The sequence below is a fragment of the Nicotiana tabacum genome, chromosome 4 (genome assembly GCF_000715075.1).
Source record: "Nicotiana tabacum cultivar K326 chromosome 4, ASM71507v2, whole genome shotgun sequence".
Lineage (NCBI taxonomy): Eukaryota > Viridiplantae > Streptophyta > Magnoliopsida > Solanales > Solanaceae > Nicotiana > Nicotiana tabacum.
In genome coordinates this window covers 30,448,410-30,473,857 of record NC_134083.1, presented here as the reverse complement: position 1 = coordinate 30,473,857, position 25,448 = coordinate 30,448,410, and the positions used below count along the sequence as shown (strand labels likewise).

At 36.2% G+C, this 25,448-nt stretch overlaps 2 protein-coding genes across 2 annotated transcripts; both read left to right on the top strand.

Annotated features, from left to right (window-relative positions):
• The first annotated feature begins 7,249 nt into the window (after positions 1-7,249).
• On the top strand, positions 7,250-7,810 carry LOC142179854 (uncharacterized). The gene has a single exon (XM_075250739.1). The coding sequence runs from the start codon at positions 7,250-7,252 to the stop codon at positions 7,808-7,810; it is 561 nt and encodes a 186-aa protein (XP_075106840.1).
• A 16,352-nt stretch (positions 7,811-24,162) lies between these two features.
• On the top strand, positions 24,163-25,128 carry LOC107795229 (NAC domain-containing protein 6-like). Its single transcript, XM_016617827.2, has one exon. The coding sequence runs from the start codon at positions 24,163-24,165 to the stop codon at positions 25,126-25,128; it is 966 nt and encodes a 321-aa protein (XP_016473313.2).
• Positions 25,129-25,448: the final 320 nt, after the last annotated feature.

Genomic DNA, 25,448 nt, shown 5'->3' with positions numbered 1-25,448 from the left:
CTTGCCCTTCTTTCCGAACCACATCACACCTTTCATAGGTGACACCCAGAGTAATATTCTTTCTCCAACCATGAATGTAATATCACGAACTTTACGGTCAGCATAACCCTTTTGCCTAGACTGAGCTGTGCGAAGTCGATCCTGAATAATCTTGACCTTATCCAAGGCATCCTGTACCAAATCGGTACCCAACAACCGAGCCTCTCCCGGTTAAAACCAGCCAACTGGTGAACGACATCGCCTTCCGTATAATGCCTCATATGGAGCCATCTGAATGCTCGACTGGTAGCTATTATTATAAGCAAACTCCGCAAGTGGAAAGAAATGATCCCAAGAACCTCCAAAGTCTATAACACAAGAGCGAAGAATATCTTCCAATATCTGAATAGTGCGCTCTGACTGTCCGTTTGTCTGTGGATGAAATATTGTACTCAATTCCACCCGCGTGCCTAACTCACGCTATACAACCCTCTAGAAATATGAGGTAAACTGCGTACCTCGATATGAAATAATAGACACGGACACACCGTGAAGGCGGACAATCTCACGAATGTAAATTTCAGCTAACCTCTTTGAAGAATAGGTAACTGCCACTGGAATGAAATGTGCTGACTTGGTCAACCTGTCCACAATGACCCAAACTACATCAAATTTTCTCTGAGTCCGTGGGAGCCCAACAACAAAATCCATAGTGATACGCTCCCACTTTCACTCAGGAATTTCTAACTTCTGAAGCAAACCACCAAGTCTCTGATGCTCTTACTTAACTTGCTGACAATTCAGACACCGAGCTATATATGCAACTATATCCTTTTTCATTCTCCTCCACCAATAATGTTGTCGCAAATCTTGATACATTTTGGCGGTACCTGGATGAATAAAGTACTTGGAATTGTGTGCATCTTCAAAAATTAATTTACGAAGCCCATCCACATTAGGCACACAAATACGACCCTGCATTCGCAGAATTCCATCTTCCCCCACAACAACCTGTTTGGCATCACCGTGTCACACCGTGTCCTTAAGGACAAGTAAATGAGGATCATCATACTGCCTCTCTCTGATGTGCTCATATAAAGAAGACCGAGCGACTATGCAAGCTAGAACCCGACTGGGTTCTGAAACATATAACCTCACTAACTAATTAGCCAAAGTCTGAACATCTGCAGCTAATGGCCTCTCATCAACCGGAATATACGCAAGACTGCCCATACTCACAGCCTTTCTACTCAAAGCATCGGCCACCCCATTGGCCTTTCCGGGGTTATACAAAATGGTGATATCATAGTCTTTCAACAACTCCAACCATCTTCTCTGCCTCGAATTAAGAGCTTTTTGTTTGAACAGGTACTAAAGGCTATGATGATCAATAAATACCTCACACGAGACACCGTAGAGGTAATGCCTCCAAATCTTCAGCGCATGAACAATGACTGCCAGTTCTAAGTCATGAACAGGATAATTCTTCTCATGAACCTTCAACTGACGCGACACATATGCAATCACCCTGCCATCTTGCATTAATACTGCACCAAGCCCAATGTGAGATGCATCATAATATACTGTATACGATCCTTAACCTGTGGGTAATACCAACACTGGCGCCGTAGTCAAAGCAGTCTTGAGTTTCTGAAAACTCACCTCATACTCGTCTGACCATCTGAATGGGACACGTTTCTGGGTCAGTCTGGTCAATGAGTTTGCTATAGATGAAAACCCTTCTACGAACCAACGATAATAACCCGCTAAACCCAGGAAACTCCGGATGTCTATTACTGAAGTAGGTCTAGGCCGATTCTGAATAGCCTCAATCTTCTTAGGATCCACCTTTATGCCTTCTACTGATACAACATGCCCCAAAAAGGCAACTGAGTCTAACCAAAACTCACATATTGAAAACTTGGCATATAACTAATTATACTTCAAAGTGTGAAGCACAATTCGAAGATGCTACTCATGTTCCTCTCGACTGTTGGAGTAAATCAAGATATCATCAATAAATACAACCACAAAAGAATCCAAATAAGGCTTGAACACCCGATTCATCAAATCCATAAATGCTGCTGGGGCATTTGTCAACCCAAGTGACGTCACTAGGAATTCGTAATGCCCATACCGAGTTCGAAAAACTATTTTAGGGACATCAGATGGCCTAATCTTCAACTGATGGTAACCAGACCTCAAATCGATCTTCGAAAATACCTTGGCACCCTGAAGCTGATCAAATAAGTATTCAATTCTTGGTAGAAGATATTTATTTTTGATAGTGGCCTTGTTCAATTGCTGATAATCTATACACATCCGCATAGAGCCATATTTCTTCTTTACAAATAATACTGATGTACCCCAGGGTGAGACACTGGTCTAATGAATCCCTGATCAAGCAAGTCTTATAACTACTCTTTTAATTCTTTCAACTCTGGAGGGGCCATACGGTATGGTGGAATAAAAATAGGTTGAGTGCCCGGAGCCAAATCAATACAGAAGTCAATATCTCTATCGGGTGGCATCCCTGGCAATTCTGTAGGAAATACTTCTGGAAATTCACGATCAACTGGTACTGAGTCCATAGAAGGAACATCCGCACTGGGATCGCGAATATAAGCCAAATAGGCTAGTCACCCTTTCTCTACCATACGCCGATCTTTCATATAAGAAATAACCCTACTGGCAGAATGACCAGGAGTTCTTTTCCACTCTAACCGAGGTAACCCCGGCATAGCTAGGGTCACTATCTTGGCATGACAATCCAATATAGCATGATAAGGGGACAGCCAATCCATACCCAAGATGACATCAAAATCTACTATATCAAGAAGTAAAAGATCCACACTAGTCTCAAGATTACCAATAGTAACCATACATGAACGATAGACATGATCTACTACAATAGAGTCTCCCACCGATATAGATATACACACAGAAGCACTCAGAGAATTACAAGGCACAACTAAATATGAAGCAAAATAAGAGGACACATAGGAATACGTAGATCTTGGATCAAATAGAACTAAAGCATCTCTATGGCAAATTGGAATAATACCTGTGATCACAACATCAGATGACTCGGCCTCAGGCCTAGCTGGAAAAGCATAAAATCGGTGTTGGGCCCCACCACTCTGAACTACATCCCTGGGACGGCATCTAACTGGCTGGCCTCCACCTCTAACGGTCTGACCTCCACCTCTAATAGCTTGACCTCTACCTCTAATGGCTTGACCTCCACATCTGGCTGCCTGACCCCTACCACTAGCTGGCTGAGCAGGCGGTGAAGCAACCGGTGCCGGTATGATGGCACGAGAATCTTGCCGAGATCTGTTACTCGCCAATCTAGGAAAATACCTCTTGATGTGACCAATGTTTCCACACTCATAACACCCATGTCGTGGCTGCTGAAGCTGAAGCTGACCCAAATGAGCCAGATAACCGCTGTAGTAACTCTAGAGTGGTGATGCACTGATAGGAGCTGAATGTGCACTAAATGTTGGCTGTCCATAGTAAGGCATAATAGGACTGTGACTCTCTGAAGCACCGGGAGATGCATGAAGTGCTGAATGAAATGGTCTGGGAGGGTGACCCCTACCAAAATTACCCCTGCCTCCATACGAGGCACCACCGAACTAATGAGGCCTCTTTTCAGACCTCTGCCCTCTCTCATGTGCAAGAACCATCTCGATCCTCCTTGCGACATTAGCAGCTGCCTGAAAAGAAATCTCACTTTCGGTCTCCTTGGCCATCTGAAGTCTGATAGGGTGAGTGAGTCCCTCAATAAACCTCCTCACCATCTCTCCTTTCGTAGGTATTAAAAGGAGAGCATGACGGGCCAAAACTACAAAATGGGACTCATACTGAGTAACAGTCATACTGCCCTGCGGTAGATGCTTAAATTGCTTGCACAATTCCTCTCTCAGTGTGATAAGGAGGAAATTATCCAGAAATAGTTGAGAACTGCTCCCAGGTAAGTGCAGGCGCTTCGACTGGTCAGGTCAATGTATAATCTCTCCACCATCTCTTGGCGGAACCCGTCATCTGAAATACAACAAAATCAACCCCATTGGTCTCAACTATACCCATGTTCCGCAGCACCTCATGGCAGCGTTCAAGATAATCCTGTGGGTCATCAGAAGGTGTACCACTGAAGTGAACTGGAAAGAGCTTAGTAAACTTATCCAGTCTCAATAAGGCCTCAAAAGACATGGCGGGCCTATCATCGGTCTGTGCCGCAACAACTGGCTGAACTACCCCAACTGGCGGGGCTGCTGGAGCCTGATTCTGGGAAGCCATCTGCTTCGGAGCAGGAGTAGTGGGAGTTTGTGCTCCTCCCCCGTCCTGTTAGACGGCTGGTACCACTGGAAATGTACCATTCTGGGCCACGCCCTCCATAAGACATACCAAACAGACTAGAGCATCCTGAAGTACTGAAGTGGCTATGAATCCTTCCGGGACCTGAATTGGTCCAACTAGCACATTTTGAACTGGAACCTCCTACTGAAGGTCCACCTGAGGTTCTACAATAGGTGCAACTACTCGAGCTCTAGACTGAGCTCTACCTCGGCCTTCGACCCCGACTCATAGTTGGGTAAATTATATTGTATGTGACCGTGTCCATTTACATTTTAGTAGTGGATTTGGACGTCATCAGAAGTATAATAGATGTATCTCTGGTTCGTGCCGTTCGACTCTTGGCAGTGCATACAGTATTTTGGATCGGGCCGTACGACCTTGGCATAAATCGTAGATGATAATACTCGGAGCTCGATTATACTTGATATTATGTTATGGCTTGAGAGGTTATAATTTATTTAATGTCCGAAATTGATTTGGAACTAGTATGTGTTAGATAGAGATTTTGGAATTTACTATCAGTTAAATGATCATTTATTCATTGCTTGCCATTGTGTTATTTTTATTATTCACGTATTCCATGCCTATTTAGAATTTTTATATTTTATTATTGGCCCATACTAAGTGTCAATGTCAACCCCTCGTCACTACTTCTTCGAGGTTAGACTGGATACGTACTGGGTACATGTTGTTTATGTTCTCACGCTACACTTCTGCACTAAACGTGCAGGATCTGAGGCAGGTGCATCTGGCAGTCACCCAGGCGCGCACCCACGTTACCCCGAGGCTTAGTGGTGAGCTGCTCTCTGAGGCCGTTCTGCATCACCCACAGTATCTCTTTTGTATTTACTTTCTATCTACTCTATTTCAAACAATAGCTTAGTGTTTTGTATATTCTACTAGTTTCTCATACACTTGTGACACCAGGTCTTGAAAACATGCTAGGAGACTTTGTGTCTTTTGAGCATTTATTTCACTACATTCGCTCTTTCATTAGTTGTCGCTTTACTTTATTAAATTTTCCACTTCTCACTTATTTAATAAATAAATATCAACTATTTTGAAATTATTAAAAAGAATAAATTCACGGCTAATTCACCGTTGGCCTGCCTAGCGGCGACGTTGGGCACCATCACAACCTATAAGAGAAATTGGGTCGTGACTAACACTGTTCAAAATCCGGAAAATATTCCAGCATAATATGCTGGAGTTCGAATTTTTTACATGTGAGCATCCAGCATAACATGCTGAAATTTCATAATGTGCTCGAGTTCTAACATAATATGCTGGAAGTTCATACACTGGTGCTCCAATCTCCAGTATATTATGCTGAAACTTTCCGTGTGCTAGAGTTCCAACATAATATGATGAAAGTTCATACACAGGTGCTCCAATCTCCAGTATATTATACTGGAACTTTTCGTGTTGCAGCAAATACCGAATAACTTTGTCCACCAAAAGAAATTAGAAAAAACTACCTAACTCTGCTAAGATATGTACCAAATAAATCTGATAACTCCGCATTCATAAATCCCTTATAAATTGGACATACCTTTTTCTGCTTTGGGAAGATCAACAACAACAAACCACCCAATATAATCCCACGGGTGAAAGTCTGGGGAGGTAGTATATACGTAGATCTTACTCCTGCTTTGTGAAGGTAGAGAGACAGTTTTTGATATACCTTCCGCTTAGGAAAGCAAAGTTGCAGCAGCAATGGAAAAAAAAATAAGAAACACCAGATCGTAACAAATAAATGGCTATGGAAAATAAAGGAAACACTAGATCCTAAGAGCATTCACAGTCAAGGTAACTGCTCCACGTTATCAGAAATCTCAACAGCTACATGGTTTTCTTCGATTTATGTTTATGCAACACCAAAAACAAACTGACAACTCTAGTCCCAGTTTTGTTGGACGTCCCCAAAGGCACAACTGACAGCTCTAGTCACAAAATATATTTTACAATATCTAGTAATTTGTAATTCTCATTTCAAGTTCTTATCAGCAAAGTTCCTAAATTCACCACACATCAAGTGGGGAGGAGAAAAAAATTGGACATTTTGCGAGCTTAAACGCTTATGCAGAACCTAGAAATAGCTAGCAAGTACTACTGCACCAAGAAAATCTAATAACATCCGCCCCCACCATGTTTTCTTTCAACTAAAAGACCAACTATGCATGTCCAGTATATTATGCTCAAGCCCGAATGACCCGTCTAAGGTTGGGTTGGTTATTGACCAGTTCAAAGTTGGATTGGTTATTGAATTCGCCCATTTATTGAACTCAGTCCATCTTGACTTAATTCTTCTCAACCCATTTAAAATTGGGTTGATTTTTATTCAATCTTGACCCAGCTCATCTTAGCTCAAATAACTTTTGGACGCGTAAAATACTCACCCCATTTTGACCTACCCAAAAATCAACCCAACCCGCCCATTTGACACCCCTACATGTAATGTTGGGCTTGAAATGAAAGTGCCTTCTTGATTTTCCAATTGGACACCCACACAAATTAACCCATGGGCCTAGAAGGAAGGCTTCCATGATCTTCCAATAAGAAGAGGAGGCCATAATAAGAAGAAAGAGAATGATATCTATACTATATTAAAAGGCGAAGACAAATTATAATATATTCAATCATTTCAATTTTTCCATCACCTATTTAGGATGTCCTTTGTATGTGGGAAGACGGAGGATATCTCACTTCATTGATATGATTGCAAAATTTTTGAGGAAAATAACAGGTTGGTAGGGTAAGTTGCTATATATTGGTGGTAGAGCAACTCTTATCAAGCATGAAAAAATGTCTCAACCTATCTACTTGCTTTCTGCCATAAAACCGCGTAAAACTATTTTTAAGCAATTCGAAAGTTATATGGCCAAATTTTTCTCGGGGTCTATAGATGGGAAAACAAAAATATCACTCGAGTTCTTGGGATAATTTGTGCTATCCAGTAGAGGAAGGAGGCTTGGGTTTCAGGAGGTTGGTTGATGTTAGTAATAGTTTAACTATGAAAAGGTGGTGGCGATTTAGAACTTGCAAGACGTTGTGGTCTAACTTCTTTCAAGCTAAATATTGCAGCAACTCTCACCCTGTTTACTACAATGTTAAACCAAATCATTCTCTCGCTTGGAATAATTTGATAAAGATCATAGAGAAGATGGAAGAGCTACTACTATGGAGGATCAACTCAGGCAATAGTAGTTTATGGTGGGACAATTGGTCAGAATTGGGTGTTATTGCTCAGATTATCCATTTGCAGGAAACTCCATGCAATCAAGCTGTTAGCGATGTTATCGTTAATAATAAGTGGAATATATCTAATTTACATCTTCCTGAATTATTGTTCGAACAGATATTGTCAATTCCCATTGGTAACCATAACTCTGTTGATCTCCCTGTGTGGATGCCAAATAGTTGTGGTAGCTTTACTACTTCATCGGCTTGGAATTGTATTAGGTAGAGAAAGGATATAGCTGTTTTTTCAAAAGCATTTGGAATAAATATTTGCCTTTTAAAATGTCTTTTTTGGTTCAGAGAATCTTAAAAGATAAATTGCCTTTTGATGACACTATTATGAGAGTTGGTCATACTTTTGTATATTCCTATCCTAACCGTAAATTCATTCCCGATGCTCGAGTTCAAGATCTCGCTCAACTCAATCTTATATGCAATTTAAAATTCCCTCTCCCGAGTTCAATTCTAGATTCGTAGATAGTATTTAATTGGTGATCAAGCAATCAAATAATTAAGTGCAAGATTGAATAAATAAACCAATATGATAAAATAATAAGAACAATTCAAGCTTCAAACTACAACGTTCATGTAGCACCCAAAACTCTAGAACTAATAAACTATGAGATTAAAGGAAGAGAAGAGAAGAAAAACTAGCTAGAAGCCTCCTCCAAGCGTGGTGTGTGTTCCTCCACGTGAATTCTCCTTCAAAGTATGTTAGATCCCCTCCAAATTAGGTTTAGAACCCCATTTATACGAGCTAAAATTATGTAGAGCCGAAATAACCTTATCCCGAGCATAATAGAAAAATCCCGCAATCGCAACTTCCAGACCAGCGCCTAGCACTGGCCGTGGCACTGGAGGCAGTGAACGTTTTTCAATTTCAAATTCTTTGTATGTTAGAAGCCTTGCTTATTTCTCTTTTTCTTGTCTTTCACTTGGGGACAAACACCAAAGGGTGTTCCCCCCTTTTCTTTCCTTTTTATATTCATTTATTTTCCTTTCTTTTCCTTTCACGTTTTATTCAGTTTTGCTCCAAATTTCTTCATCTTCACACCGTTTCATTCCTATACAGTTAAAATATTATATTAAACATAAACTAATATAATTAATACTCAAAATATGATTAAAAGTACTATAATGTGAGGCAATAATGGTTAAATATATGCATATCATACCGAACATCAGAGGTCCTTTGGGGATCAGATGGAATATTAATGATATTCCTATTGTTACAATGATACAGAGATGGTGGGCTCTTAAACCTAAGAATAGAGTTCATCAAACTATCTTGCAAGTTACTCCTGTGGTTATATTTTGGGAGATCTGGAAGGCAAGATGTGCCGTGAAATTTGGAGGTAAAAGGGTCTATGTGAAAGGAATTATTTACCAAATTCTAACTCATCTCAAATGGATTCTTGCTAAGACAGAGTGGTAGAGAATGGGATACCAACTCAGAAAGTATTTGTCATCAGATAGTTAATCTTGTTCCTAGGATTGTTTGCATTCCTATTATATGGGAAAACCTCCTGACTCTTGGATCATGATTAATACAGATGGTAGTAAGAATGGTGAAGGATTTGCGGGCATTGGTGGTATTTGTAGGGATCACACATGAAGATGTATCTTTGCTTTAGCTCAGGCAGTTGGAAGGGCTAGCAGTAACATGGCTGAAGCCAAGGTTGCTCTTGCTGGCATCAAATTGTGTAGTCATTATAACATGTGTAATATTATTCTGGAATGCGACTCGTTGTTGGTCATAGACATGATTAAGGGCAAATCCACGGTACCTTGATAGATGATGGACACGATCAAGAATATCCAAAATCTTATTATTCGGATAAATTGTGAAGTACAACATTGTTATAGAGAAGCTAATTAGGTCGCGAATGCACTTGCCAAGCGGGGAATTGACAACGATGCATTGAGTATCACTTCATCTCAAGATTTACCAGTCTCAGCAAATACAATGTTGCATGCAGAATATGCGCCAGATGATTATTTGAGTGGACTCAATTACCAGAATAGCCAATTGTTGATTAATAGTGATGAAGGAAATCAAGTTACCATATGGGGGAACCAAAATAATATGATGGCCATGCTTACAGAGGATGCAACTACAAATTTGACTACCTTGGAACAAGAAGCATATGATCAACTTTTGACTGCTGAGATTGAGCAAGGCCACGGAGCTGATCATCAGACATATAACAGCGAATTCTGGGAAGCGATGAATGGAATATTGGAAGGCGTTAATATTGATGTTCCTTATGATTGGTTGCATGATCTCTGAAATCACTTCTACCTGCAGATGATTGGTCGCGCAACTTCTAGTAGATAGGAGACGTGAAAAAAGTTAGCATTTGAAGAGAAACTCGTGCATGTTGAAATCATTCTCTTTTGTGATGATAATATTTGCTGTTTATTTTTTTCAATTCCCAATAGCGAGTTCAGAAACGTACTCTTTGGTATGTACATTGTTGTTGCATTTCTTGTAGGAAAAGCAAAAAACTTAGTAAAAGAAATACAACTTGTGATTGTGTCTTCTTTTTTTGTCACATATTCTTATCTATTGTAAAAGACTGCAGTCGTCAATCTATATATATATATAATAGAGGGACTTGAGAAAATGAGTTGGCACCTCTCATAAATCAAGAAGTGTATTTATCTATTATCTCTTTTGTTTTTACATTTACTACTCACATTTTAAGACAAAATCAATTATTACTTAAAAAAGGCACCGTTTAACAATACTAATTACTTCTACCTCCGTTAAGACCAATGAAAGAGGAATAAAGCTGCCGATTCACAAACGACAAGCTAAAAATCAGGCTTTTCAATTTCAGGAGGGTATGCGAAGCCACATCTCTTTGCCACCATTATAGTTTCATATGTTCAAGGAACTCTCACAGCCATTCTGATGGATCTTCCGCAAATTCGTCACCACCGGTAAACCTTCAACTTTGGTATCTACAAGAAGATGCTATAACAACTTATTTTATTTTGCTGTTTAATTTTGGATTATATTTTAATGGTCATTTAGGGTTCATTACCGTATGTCTGACTTGGGTATGACTGACTGTTATTTCCTTCAGAAATACTGGTGATGTGAATTAAAACTAAAAGGGTGGATATTTAAAGCATGTACCTTGCTATTGTGATACATTTGTTATTCAATTTTTCTTCCCTGTAATTTGTAGATTACTACAACTAAAGCTAAAACATTTCCAGGAAAGAAGCAGTGTAGTCTTTCACCAAAATGAACACAACTGTTCTCCAAAAATAATTTTTACCATAAGGTTGACTCATGGAATTATCAGGAACAGTTTAGGATGGCCTTTAATTTTTATATGATCATTGTAACTGGATTTTATCTTACATGATATATCAAATGTAATTCATTTACATTTGCTTTCCTTGTGTCTTTCCGATCTATTTATGAGTCATGACATGTACCTTGCTATTATGATACATTTATAATTCAGTTTTTATACGCTGTAATTTGTTGATTACTATGAATCAAACTAAACTGTTTTCTGGAAAAGAATCAAAGTAGATTTTTGCCACAATTAAAAAAGATGTTCTCTTAAAAAAGATCACCATAAAATTGACTCTGGGATCAGGATTTATCTTTCATGATATATGTAGATCATTTACATTTGCTTTCATTATATTTTTTCGGTCTTACCTTACTATTCATGTGATATATTTGTAGTTCAGTTATTGTTCCCTGTTGTTTTATATATTGGTACCGGCATTAAAGTTATTTTGAAAAACATACATGGACTCATGCATTTTGACACGTATAATTGAGTGAAGAGAAAAGAAAATCGAATGGTACATGTGAAATAAGTGATCATGAATCATTATATGTATTGACAATTAGGGAAGTGCTATTTCTAACTAGGTTTTTAAATAGAAGATTAACTTTTAATTCTTGCCTGCATTGTTTTTAGGCTCTAACCTTTGTAGAAAATAATTGGTTTAGCTACACTGCCACTTTTTAACTTACCTTCGTTATGCAATAGGCATTACAGTTTTTTTCCAAGTGGAGAACTCCATTCAAGAAAAAACAAACGCAACATACTCCTAAAATAGCATGATTACAAGTTTATTATTTTTATTTACCTATTCTTCTAATTTTCACACCTTATGCACCAACATCTTTCACAGTTTTTTTTTCATGTAGTGCATAACCATTAATTGGCTTACTGATCTACAATCACCTTTTATTTCTACAGCTTTTGCAACTCACAGGGAAAGAAGATGGAATCACCCCTCCCCTAAAAATGGAATTATCCTCTATCATCGACATGATCATATCAGAGGCATTTTGAAAAACAGGATGAGAAGGAGTGATGACTGGGTCAACTCTAGAATTCAGGAAAAAAGTATCATTTCATCCATGTTAGAATTCTATACCTCAGATGGCGGTATTATTAGGTCTTCTGATGCATTTGCATTAATCAGTGAGAACGAGTTCTTCTATAAACAATACCGAGAATACATGACCAAAACATCTTTCTTCTCTGTGGGATTGGCAACGTAGATTTATTTGAGCAGTTTATTGGCATTAGTTGTTCATACGACATCATATTGTGGTTGGTCGATTGTCCTAACAAGGAAAGATTATACCACTTTTATTACCTCGCATTGTTGCACTGCAGATTCTGAATTTTGGATATTCTTGTTTTTGTAAAATTGTATAAGTACAAAGGAGGGGCAAGTGAACGAATGTCAAAATAACAAATTGAGAGGCCTTATGTGTAAGATCAAATCACATTGTATGTAATTTTGCCTTAGCATTAATAATATTAGAAGTTGTGGTTACAGCACTATAAGAGTAATCTAATTAAAACTAAATTATGGCCATTGTAGACATTAGTTGCTCATGATTTATTACTGCTTTTTTAGTACCCAAAATAGAAAGTAAAACAAGAAAAATAAAAATTATTTATACCATATAAGAATGATGTCAGTAAAATTCTAATCTCACGCATTGAATTGTTGTTGACTGCTAAATTTGGATTAACGGTACATTATTAAATGCAGTAAAATTCTCAAAACGGGAATAGCTGACATTCATGAAGATTATTTTGGCTTCGCTATAGCTATTATTAAATGCTATTTGAAATAATATTTGGAGATCAAATACTTTTGTTTTTCACACTTCAACCAAATAACGTCCAAATGCATACTTTAACCTTTTCATTTCACGGGTTGTAATCAATGTAATAGTTCATGATAAAGTCATGAATTTATTTGATTAGTAGAGATTGAGTTTCTTTTATAGGACATTAATTATGTAATCATATTTTATTTTCCTTTACGACTGCGCGAAGCGCGGATACATTTACTAGTTTTTCAGTAAACTAAGAGTCCTCTGATTGTAACTTGATTTAGGGAAAAAAAGTGTCTTTGAATATGTTGACTGACGTACTTATGGATAGTCTTCTCATATTGATAGAGTTTTCCTGTTAGTATGTGTTCTCTATACGACGAGTTCTTTATGAAATACAATTACATGCTTTTTCTGAGAAGAAATGGCTTACATCTGCAAATATTAATAGAGGTGGCATGTACTTAGCTAGCGTTTGGCCATAAATTGTCAAATTTGTTCTGAAAAATCTGATTTGGGTGAAGTTTGGTTTGAAGATGAAAATGTGTTTGGACATCAGTTTTCAAAACATATTTCCCAAATTTATTTTGAAAAAATATGAAACATGACTTATACCCACAAGTTCTAAAAATTATCATAAATACCCAACAGTACAATTATCAATAACATTCGTTATATTATCGCAAACCATAGTCCTGAACATAAATAAATTTGATACAAAATTATCATTTTTACAATGAACTACATGATAGATACACTATGAGGTGACCGAGAAGACGAAACAACATTGTTACAAAATAATAAATTATGGGTTCTTTTATAAAATACAAAAGTTTGGGACAATTTTTAAAAAAATATAATAGTAATATTTTGGCCCAAAACTAGCTATTGAGCTGGTTTTGGGGTTTGGGATTTGAGATTTTGGATTTTGCCAAAATGTAGGCAAAATCTATGGCCAAATATGTGTTTACCAAATAAAATTTAAATTTATTTTGGCAAAATTTATGGCCAAACGGGTCCTTAATCTTGGGCAGCCTTCTTTAGATATAGTTTTACCAAGTTCACTAAAGTTATCAAATGTAAATTGGTATGCTCCTTCTCTCATTATCAATACTTGTATTTATATAAGTCATGCTATTCATCTACTAATATTTTAATAAAGTTTCACTTGATTCTGCTTCAGCAATACTGTTATCAACTCATTTTTTAAATAAAAATGATCATAAATATTTTCATGCATACTCCTTTTAAGTCCATGCGGATCAACTAGGCTCGCACTTTCTGCAGGGTTTTTCCTTTCTGATGATTTAGTTCACAACACGCTCAGCTCGATCTACTTTTTGACGAACTTATATAATATTGAAAACTGAAATTTAAAAGTCAAAGGGTAAAAAACTTTGTGCGATTTGCTTTTGGGTCCTTGCAGATATTGTCACTGTACATTTTTTTACAATAGTTTGGTACTTGAAAAAAATCATGATAAAGAATTTGAAAAATTAGTGAGACCTCTCACAAGAGAAAGTCGAAATATTACGGTGAGAATCAGAAGTAACACAATGTATAAGGAAACAATATAGGTTTCGGAGAAATTCAAAAATAGCCAGATTTACAAGTGATAATTAAAAAATAGCCACAATTTCAAAAGTAATCGAAATTTACTCACTTTTTATGTAAAGATAAATCTGAACGAAAATACTGTTCAAAATCCGGAAAATATTCCAGCATAATATACTGGAGTTTCAGTATAATATACAGGAACTCCAAAATAATATACTGGAGTTCCAGTATAATATACCGGTCCAGCATAATATGCTGAAAATTCATACACATGTGCTCCAATCTCCAGTATATTATGCTGGACCGGTCCGTGTTGCAGTAAAATAATGACTATTTTTCAATGACTTTGCAAACGCTGACTATTTTTTAATTACCAGTCCAAAAACTGACTAGCCCGTGCTATTTTTACATATAGGTTGTTTAAGTTGGGCCCGGGCGAAGCCCTGGCTATCCCTACTAGTACTAACTATATTTGGAAGGAAGTGGATGTTTAGGTTTTTCCCAAAAGAAATTATTTTCTCCTCATAAATAAAGGTTAAAGCAGAGAAAGAGACAGTTAACATATGCATCAATTCTATTGCATGAATTATACAGCAGTAGAATACTTCATCTTTTTCCTTCTCATTGTTCCGTTTTCCTCCCAATATAAGTGGAGTAATATGTTCCATCACGGCTGTACATGTGCAATTCAAAATCTTAATCAAAACTAGCAAGCAGATTGTGTTATCGAACTTATGTGTGGTGTTAGCACAAACATTAAGTAATTTAATTCCTTCTCCATGGAAATTGGAGAGTTCCAATTCTTGGTTTAGAGGTAATAGAAAGGATAATATTTCCATTATTGTGGTAGCAAAAGAATGGATTTAGTTGCCTAAATAGCTTACAAAGCTATATGGAAAAAGGTTGAATAGGTACAATTTCAGCTCCTATTTTCCTTCTTCGTGGCCCTAACTGCTTCACATAGTTCTCTCTAAAGCAAGTATGACTAATCTCATGGATATCAAAACTTAAAAGTGTCTTCTTTCCCTTGGTTACCCATTTTATCGCGGGTTGTACATTGAGGGTAGAAACATATACCTCAAAGTTGTTCATATGAAGTTACTCAAGCTCCAAAAGAAAATAGTAAAAAAAAAAAAAAAAAAAAGGGAGAGAATAATATGTGTATATATAAATATGGAGTCTTGAGAAGATTAGAGAGGTACTTTAAGGTGGTTCTATGTTGTTAACTAGATGCCAATAGGGGCGATGTGTTTTCAAAAAAGCAAAGTGCAAAAAGAAAGACAAATGTGAGTAGTGTTCAAGGAGGGTGTAGTCACTTGTATCCCAAATGCTTATCCTACCCTTCCCTAAACCTACATTACAAGCTAAAAAAGTCCTTATGGGATCTCCAAATGAATGTTCTTGAATAGGCGGCGAATTAAAATAAGGGCAAGTTTATGGCATGATATTTTGTAACACTTGAAAGTGTTGAGAGTGAGTGTCTTTGTGCATTTGTCCCTTGTGTTGTTATTGTAAATATGGTGATTTTGGGACTTTCTTTCTTGTGAGGGCATATGAATTAGGATGGATTAGTGATATTGATGTATCCCGAAATGAGTAAATTGAGCATATGTAGTAGACTAGTGCTTTTGAGTCACTTCTTGAGGTTTTTTGTTGTCACTTGATTATTTTGAAACTCCTTTGCATTTCTTAAAGTTGATTTTGAATGAGGGAGTTGTTTGGTTGAGATTCTCATGCTTGAGCCTAATTATTAGTACCAACAAAATCCATAAGTATGGTGCTTAATTAGAGAATGTCAACTAAGTTATGGTAGCACGGGTAGGTGCACGATGTTTTAAACAATGATTTCAGACAACTCTAGAGCAGTTCTTAGCACGTTCGAGGACAAACGTATATTTAAGTAGGAGAGAATGTAACGACCTGATCGGTCTTTTTGAGCCCTAGCGCGTTGTTCGGAGGTTTGAGGCCTAAGCAGCTTCACTTTAGGTATTATGACTTGTACGCGTGGTCGGAATTTAATTTCGGGAAGATCAGAGTTGATTTGGAAAGAAAATTCTCATTTCGAAAGCTTTAAGTTGGAAGAATTGACTAAGAAATCGTATATGATAATACTCGGAGCTCGATTATACTTAATATTATGTTATGGCTTGAGAGGTTATAATTTATTTAATGTCCGAAATTGATTTGGAACTAGTATGTGTTAGATAGAGATTTTGGAATTTACTATCAGTTAAATGATCATTTATTCATTGCTTGCCATTGTGTTATTTTTATTATTCACATATTCCATGCCTATTTAGAATTTTTATATTTTATTATTGGCCCATACTAAGTGTCAATGTCAACCCCTCGTCACTACTTCTTCGAGGTTAGACTGGATACTTACTGGGTACATGTTATTTATGTTCTCACGCTACACTTCTGCACTAAACGTGCAGGATCTGAGGCAGGTGCATCTGGCAGTCACCCAGGCGCGCACCCACGTTACCCCGAGGCTTAGTGGTGAGCTGCTCTCTGAGGCCGTTCTGAATCACCCACAGTATCTCTTTTGTATTTACTTTCTATCTACTCTATTTCAAACAGTAGCTTAGTGTTTTGTATATTCTACTAGTTTCCCATACACTTGTGACACCAGGTCTTGGAAACATGCTAGGAGACTTTGTGTCTTTTGAGCATTTATTTCACTACATTCGCTCTTTCATTAGTTGTCGCTTTACTTTATTAAATTTTTCACTTCTCACTTATTTAATAAATAAATATCAACTATTTTGAAATTATTAAAAAGAATAAATACACGGCTAATTCACCGTTGGCCTGCCTAGTGGCGACGTTGGGCACCATCACAACCTTTAAGAGAAATTGGGTCGTGACAAACACTGTTCAAAATCCGGAAAATATTCCAGCATAATATGCTGGAGTTCGAATTTTTTACATGTGAGCATCCAGCATAACATGCTGAAATTTCATAATGTGCTCGAGTTCTAACATAATATGCTGGAAGTTCATACACTGGTGCTCCAATCTCCAGTATATTATGCTGAAACTTTCCGTGTGCTAGAGTTCCAACATAATATGATGAAAGTTCATACACAGGTGCTCCAATCTCCAGTATATTATGCTGGAACTTTTCGTGTTGCAGCAAATACCGAATAACTTTGTCCACCAAAAGAAATTAGAAAAAACTACCTAACTCTGCTAAGATATGTACCAAATAAATCTGATAACTCCGCATTCATAAATCCCTTATAAATTGGACATACCTTTTTCTGCTTTGGGAAGATCAACAACAACAAACCACCCAATATAATCCCACGGGTGAAAGTCTGGGGAGGTAGTATATACGTAGATCTTACTCCTGCTTTGTGAAGGTAGAGAGACAGTTTTTGATATACCTTCCGCTTAGGAAAGCAAAGTTGCAGCAGCAATGGAAAAAAAAATAAGAAACACCAGATCGTAACAAATAAATGGCTATGGAAAATAAAGGAAACACTAGATCCTAAGAGCATTCACAGTCAAGGTAACTGCTCCACGTTATCAGAAATCTCAACAGCTACATGGTTTTCTTCGATTTAAGTTTATGCAACACCAAAAACAAACTGACAACTCTAGTCCCAGTTTTGTTGGACGTCCCCAAAGGCACAACTGACAGCTCTAGTCACAAAATATATTTTACAATATCTAGTAATTTGTAATTCTCATTTCAAGTTCTTATCAGCAAAGTTCCTAAATTCACCACACATCAAGTGGGGAGGAGAAAAAAATTGGACATTTTGCGAGCTTAAACGCTTATGCAGAACTTAGAAATAGCTAGCAAGTACTACTGCACCAAGAAAATCTAATAACATCCGCCCCCCACCACGTTTTCTTTCAACTAAAAGACCAACTATGCATGTCCAGTATATTATGCTCAAGCCCGAATGACCCGTCTAAGGTTGGGTTGGTTATTGACCAGTTCAAAGTTGGGTTGGTTATTGAATTCGCCCATTTATTGAACTCAGTCCATCTTGACTTAATTCTTCTCGACCCATTTAAAATTGGGTTAATTTTTATTCAATCTTGACCCAGCTCATCTTAGCTCAAATAACTTTTGGACGCGTAAAATACTCACCCCATTTTGACCTACCCAAAAATCAACCCAACCCGCCCATTTGACACCCCTACATGTAATGTTGGGCTTGAAATGAAAGTGCCTTCTTGATTTTCCAATTGGACACCCACACAAATTAACCCATGGGCCTAGAAGGAAGGCCTCCATGATCTTCCAATAAGAAGAGGAGGCCATAATAAGAAGAAAGAGAATGATATCTATACTATATTAAAAGGCGAAGACAAATTATAATATATTCAATCATGCCAATTTTTCCATCACCTATTTAGGATGCCCTTTGTATGTGGGAAGACGGAGGATATCTCACTTCATTGATATGATTGCAAAATTTTTGAGGAAGATAACAGGTTGGTAGGGTAAGTTGCTATATATTGGTGGTAGAGCAACTCTTATCAAGCATGAAAAAATGTCTCAACTTATCTACTTGCTTTCTGCCATAGAACCGTGTAAAACTATTTTTAAGCAATTCGAAAGTTATATGGCCAAATTTTTCTCGGGGTCTATAGATGGGAAAACAAAAATATCACTCGAGTTCTTGGGATAATTTGTGCTATCCAGTAGAGGAAGGAGGCTTGGGTTTCAGGAGGTTGGTTGATGTTAGTAATAGTTTAACTATGAAAAGGTGGTGGCGATTTGGAACTTGTAAGACGTTGTGGTCTAACTTCTTTCAAGCTAAATATTGCAGCAACTCTCACCCTGTTTACTACAATGTTAAACCAAATCATTCTCTCGCTTGGAATAATTTGATAAAGATCATAGAGAAGATGGAAGAGCTACTACTATGGAGGATCAACTCAGGCAATAGTAGTTTATAGTGGGATAATTGGTCAGAATTGGGTGTTATTGCTCAGATTATCCATTTGCAGGAACCTCCATGCAATCAAGCTGTTAGCGATGTTATCGTTAATAATAAGTGGAATATATCTAATTTACATCTTCCTGAATTATTGTTCGAACAGATATTGTCAATTCCCATTGGTAACCATAACTCTGTTGATCTCCCTGTGTGGATGCCAAATAGTTGTGGTAGCTTTACTACTTCATCGGCTTGGAATTGTATTAGGTAGAGAAAGGATATAGCTATTTTTTCAAAAGCATTTGGAATAAATATTTACCTTTTAAAATGTCTTTTTTGGTTCAGAGAATCTTAAAAGATAAATTGCCTTTTGATGACACTATTATGAGAGTTGGTCATACTTTTGTATATTCCTATCCTAACCGCAAATTCGTTCCCGATGTTCGAGTTCAAGATCTCGCTCAACTCAATCTTATATGCAATCTAAAATTCCCTCTCCCGAGTTCAATTCTAGATTCGTAGATAGTATTTAATTGGTGATCAAGCAATCAAATAATTAAGTGCAAGATTGAATAAATAAACTAATATGATAAAATAATAAGAACAATTCAAGCTTCAAACTACAACGTTCATGTAGCACCCAAAACTCTAGAACTAATAAACTATGAGATTAAAGGAAGAGAAGAGAAGAAAAACTAGCTAGAAGCCTCCTCCAAGCGTGGTGTATGTTCCTCCACGTGAATTCTCCTTCAAAGTATGTTAGATCCCCTCCAAATTAGGTTTAGAACCCCATTTATACGAGCTAAAATCATGTAGAGCCGAAATAACCTTATCCCGAGCATAATAGAAAAATCCCGCAATCGCAACTTCCAGACCAGCGCCTAGCACTGGCCGTGGCACTGGAGGCAGTGAACGTTTTTCAATTTCAAATTCTTTGTATGTTAGAAGCCTTGCTTATTTCTCTTTTTCTTGTCTTTCACTTGGGGACAAACACCAAAGCGTGTTCCCCCCTTTTCTTTCCTTTTTATATTCATTTATTTTCCTTTCTTTTCCTTTCACGTTTTATTCAGTTTTGCTCCAAATTTCTTCATCTTCACACCGTTTCATTCCTATACAGTTAAAATATTATATTAAACATAAACTAATATAATTAATACTCAAAATATGATTAAAAGTACTATAATGTGAGGCAATAATGGTTAAATATATGCATATCATACCGAACATCAGAGGTCCTTTGGGGATCAGATGGAATATTAATGATATTCCTATTTTTACAATGATACAGAGATGGTGGGCTCTTAAACCTAAGAATAGAGTTCATCAAACTATCTTGCAAGTTACTCCTGTGGTTATATTTTGGGAGATCTGGAAGGCAAGATGTGCCGTGAAATTTGGAGGTAAAAGGGTACTATGTGAAAGGAATTATTTACCAAATTCTAACTCATCTCAAATGGATTCTTGCTAAGACAGAGTGGTAGAGAATGGGATACCAACTCAGAAAGTATTTGTCATCAGATAGTTAATCTTGTTCCTAGGATTGTTTGCATTCCTATTATATGGGAAAACCTCCTGACTCTTGGATCATGATTAATACAGATGGTAGTAAGAATGGTGAAGGATTTGCGGGCATTGGTGGTATTTGTAGGGATCACACATGAAGATGTATCTTTGCTTTAGCTCAGGCAGTTGGAAGGGCTAGCAGTAACATGGCTGAAGCCAAGGTTGCTCTTGCTGGCATCAAATTGTGTAGTCATTATAACATGTGTAATATTATTCTGGAATGCGACTCGTTGTTGGTCATAGACATGATTAAGGGCAAATCCACGGTACCTTGATAGATGATGGACACGATCAAGAATATCCAAAATCTTATTATTCGGATAAATTGTGAAGTACAACATTGTTATAGAGAAGCTAATTAGGTCGCGAATGCACTTGCCAAGCGGGGAATTGACAACGATGCATTGAGTATCACTTCATCTCAAGATTTACCAGTCTCAGCAAAAGGGCCTTATAGGTTAGTTTCATCCAAATGGTTTCTTTTAGGCATAAGCAAAAGAAGAGTATATTTTTGTAAATTCATAAGTGTATCTGGCACTGGGAATTGGAGCTTATTTGTATTTTTTGTATAGGGATCTAGCTGGAAAGAAGGAGCTTGTACATCTAGTTTTCCCTTGATGCTTTAGTTTCTAAGGTAGAATCTGATAGCTGGAGATATTTAGCAACTCCAGTTCAACTTTTGGTGAGGTAAGGACGTATGGTGCCCCTCTTTTGTATATTTTGCTAGTTTAATGAAAGGGAATGCCAACTTACGACATATTTAAATAAATAAATTTTAAAAAAAAGTACGAAGACCCTTAGCGAAATAACATCCGTCTTTTTTACCCTTTAAAATTTTATTTTATACCGGACAAAATAGTCATTTAATTCGTTTTCCTAATATCTAGGACTTGAAAATCAATTATATTATGTGTATTAAATCCTTACTTATTTGAACTAGATATAAAATCCTAAGGACTTCAAAATTTATTATACTTTTACCTTATATAAATTATTAAAACGAAAGAAAAAAACGAACATAAAACGTTTTTCTCCCCTATCCTTTCGTTAACAAGAGATACACTACCTATCATAGTTTTAATTCTATTATCGATGAAATACTACTACAAATGAAGTTATGTTTACCTAGACTAAAAATTTAGAACTTAGAACTGTCTTTTGAATATTTTCTTTAATATTTACAGAAGAACCATGAAGTATTTATAGTATTTAATTAGTAAAATGCTTACGAGACTTTAACTACTATGAGTGCTATGAAAATGTAATGTCCTACTCATATTTGTCTCTTCTTAATTTTCACAACAACGAATGATAAAGAAAAGAATGTTTAATTTCTGTAAAAAAAGAAAGTTGAGACCACATCTATATCTATATATCTATCTATCTATATTAAAGTACGAATACCCTTAGCGAAATATCATTCGCCATTTTTACCCTTTAAAATTAGATTTCACACTAAACAAAATAGTCATTAAATTATTCTCATAATTTTTAAGACTTTGAAATATATCTATCTATCTATATTAAAGTACGAATACGCTTAGCGAAATATCATTCGTCATTTTTACCCTTTAAAATTAGATTTCACACTAAACAAAATAGTCATTAAATTATTCTCATAATTTTTAAGACTTTAAAATAAATTAAGTTTTATTTATTAAACTCTTTGAACTATGTACGAAATTCTAATATTTAAAAAAGATTTATCACTTCAATTCAAATAAATACATAAAATTGAATGCAAATGTCGAGTCAACACATAAATCTAACAACAACGAAAATATCTCAACTTTTACCTTACATATCTACAACCATTTTCATTGAAATGAAGGAATAATCATTAAATAATACTCAGTACTTGTATAATTAAATAAGGAAACATATATAAATGTTGTAGCTATATATGTAATATAGGAGTCCAAAAATATAAATACTCATCTACAAATTATAAATAGGGAAATACCGCATATGTATAGGAAAATACTGCATTGCAGTAGGGCTGAGTTTCTTTCTTTATTGAATAATTAGATAAATAGGATCAATAATTATTATCTTAAAAAGTATACTTTTTTCTTAAACTTTTCTTTTATAGTACTAAGCCAAACATAAAATTTATATACTTCCTTAAAAAATTGTACTCATTAAGACAGAATACACGCGCAACGCGCGTACCTAAAGACTAGTATTCCTAAAATCAAGAATAGATTGTATATTCCAGATTTGTGATTTTGATTTTATCCGAAGACAATTCTTATGCTTTATATGGAGAAGGTTTAATTTAGTCTTCACAATTTCGTTTTTAAATATTTCACCTATTTCTTATAGTTTTTTTTCAAAATATTTCTTTTAGGTTAGAGTTCTTTATGAAGAAGATTTAGACTTGTCACACACTTTTTAATTAAAATATTTTTAATTCAGTTATTTCTTTTATTGGGTGGAGTTCTTTATGGAGAAGGTTTAGTCTCTTCACAGATGTTTTAAATTATTCCTAATTCAATGATCTATTATTAATTGGTTCGAGTTCTTTAATTATGAAGAATGTTTATTAGCCTCTTCCTAAACTTTTTTAATCATCACAATTCAATGATTTTTTATTGGTTAGAGTTAAGTTACTTTCAAGAAAAAGCTGTTAATTTAGAAATTTTCTGTTCCACGCATTAATTGAATTTAGTTAATGTAAAAACTTTGTAAATGAAAAAGAGGGAAGTATAAATTACCTTCGCATTTTCTTCAGGTAAAATACTGTTAACTAGAAATTTCCTATTGAATGAATGGAGCTAGAAAAATTAAATAAATTATAAATGAAGAAAAAAATAAAGGAAACTATTATCTTTTCAGTTTCTTCTGTTAAAATCACATGTTAATTAGTCAATTAAAATGTGAAAAAACTTAGGAGTGGTTTTAAGGAAAGAAAGCAACTTGAGCCTCAAGCTTAACCTTGGATCCCAAGAACAGTTAATTTTAAATTTTCTATTCAACGAATGAAATTAGCTACTAAAATAAATAAAACGAAAAGGTAAGGAGACTATTTATCATATTCTTATCTTAAAACATCGAGTATTAAGTTAGTTCTTGTTTTTCTTTTTATGAATTGCCCGTAAAGTTAGATCAAGAGTAAACAATTTAGGAAATATAAAATTCAGGGAAAGAAAGTAACTTGAGTCCCAAGCTCACGTAACCTTCCCCCACATATCAACACTTTTTTCCCTCTGTAGTAAATTTATTTCCTAAATTTTCTCTGTTGAAATTAACCTGATCAGATATCTATAAATAGTCCACTAAGCATTCACGTTAGTTAGCTTCCAAGCCATTCATTTAGGGTTTACTTTCATTGTTCTTGTCTTCGAACTTCGAGAGAAACAGTAGTTCTTCTCTTCGGGTTTTGCGGTAGTTACTTGTCTCATTCTTGGGTTGATTCTCCAGACACAAGAAAAAGCCATGTCGACGCTACCAGCTGCACGCCTACGTATTATGGGTGTTCGGTTTCACCCAACTGATGCAGAGTTGATCAACTTTCTGAAAAGATTCCTAAAGGGCGAGACTTTGTCGAGTGAATACCCTTTCCAACATGCGGATATTTATGGAGATCGGCCACCATGGGAGATATTTGGAGCTGATTCTAATTCTGAAGAGAAAGTTCGCTATTTTTTTACTCGGTTGAAGAAGCAGAAGAGCGAGCATACAAGGGTTCGTCGAACTTGCGCCAACGGGACATGGAAAGGCCAAACAGGTATTGTTCCTATCACGAATGGTAAGGGAACTGTGGTGGGGTTTAGAAGAAATTTCAAGTTTCATTGTAGAAGTAAACAACGAGAGCATAACAAAATTTGGCTAGAGTATTTCGTCGGGGATGATTTCTTTAGAGAAAATAATATTCCTAAGGAAGATATTGTTGTGTGCCGAATCAAGAAGAATATAAGAGAGAAAATAGTGAGGGATGATGCAGTTTCTATGGATGAACAAGAGCTCGCTCAAATAATCAAAGCTATGTTGCATGGACCTGATGATGACTACTGCACATTGCAACCGGCGACAGTTTGTCAAGGGAACGAGACTCACAATGAGTTCATTGAAAATACAATGTTGCATGCAGAATATGCGCCAGATGATTATTTGAGTGGACTGAATTACCAGAATAGCCAATTGTTGATTAATAGTGATGAAGGAAATCAAGTTACCATATGGGGGAACCAAAATAATATGATGGCCATGCTTACAGAGGATGCAACTACAAATTTGACTACCTTGGAACAAGAAGCATATGATCAACTTTTGACTGCTGAGATTGAGCAAGGCCACGGAGCTGATCATCAGACATATAACAGCGAATTCTGGGAAGCGATGAATGGAATATTGGAAGGCGTTAATATTGATGTTCCTTATGATTGGTTGCATGATCTCTGAAATCACTTCTACCTGCAGATGATTGGTCGCGCAACTTCTAGTAGATAGGAGACGTGAAAAAAGTTAGCATTTGAAGAGAAACTCGTGCATGTTGAAATCATTCTCTTTTGTGATGATAATATTTGCTGTTTATTTTTTTCAATTCCCAATAGCGAGTTCAGAAACGTACTCTTTGGTATGTACATTGTTGTTGCATTTCTTGTAGGAAAAGCAAAAAACTTAGTAAAAGAAATACAACTTGTGATTGTGTCTTCTTTTTTTGTCACATATTCTTATCTATTGTAAAAGACTGCAGTCGTCAATCTATATATATATATATA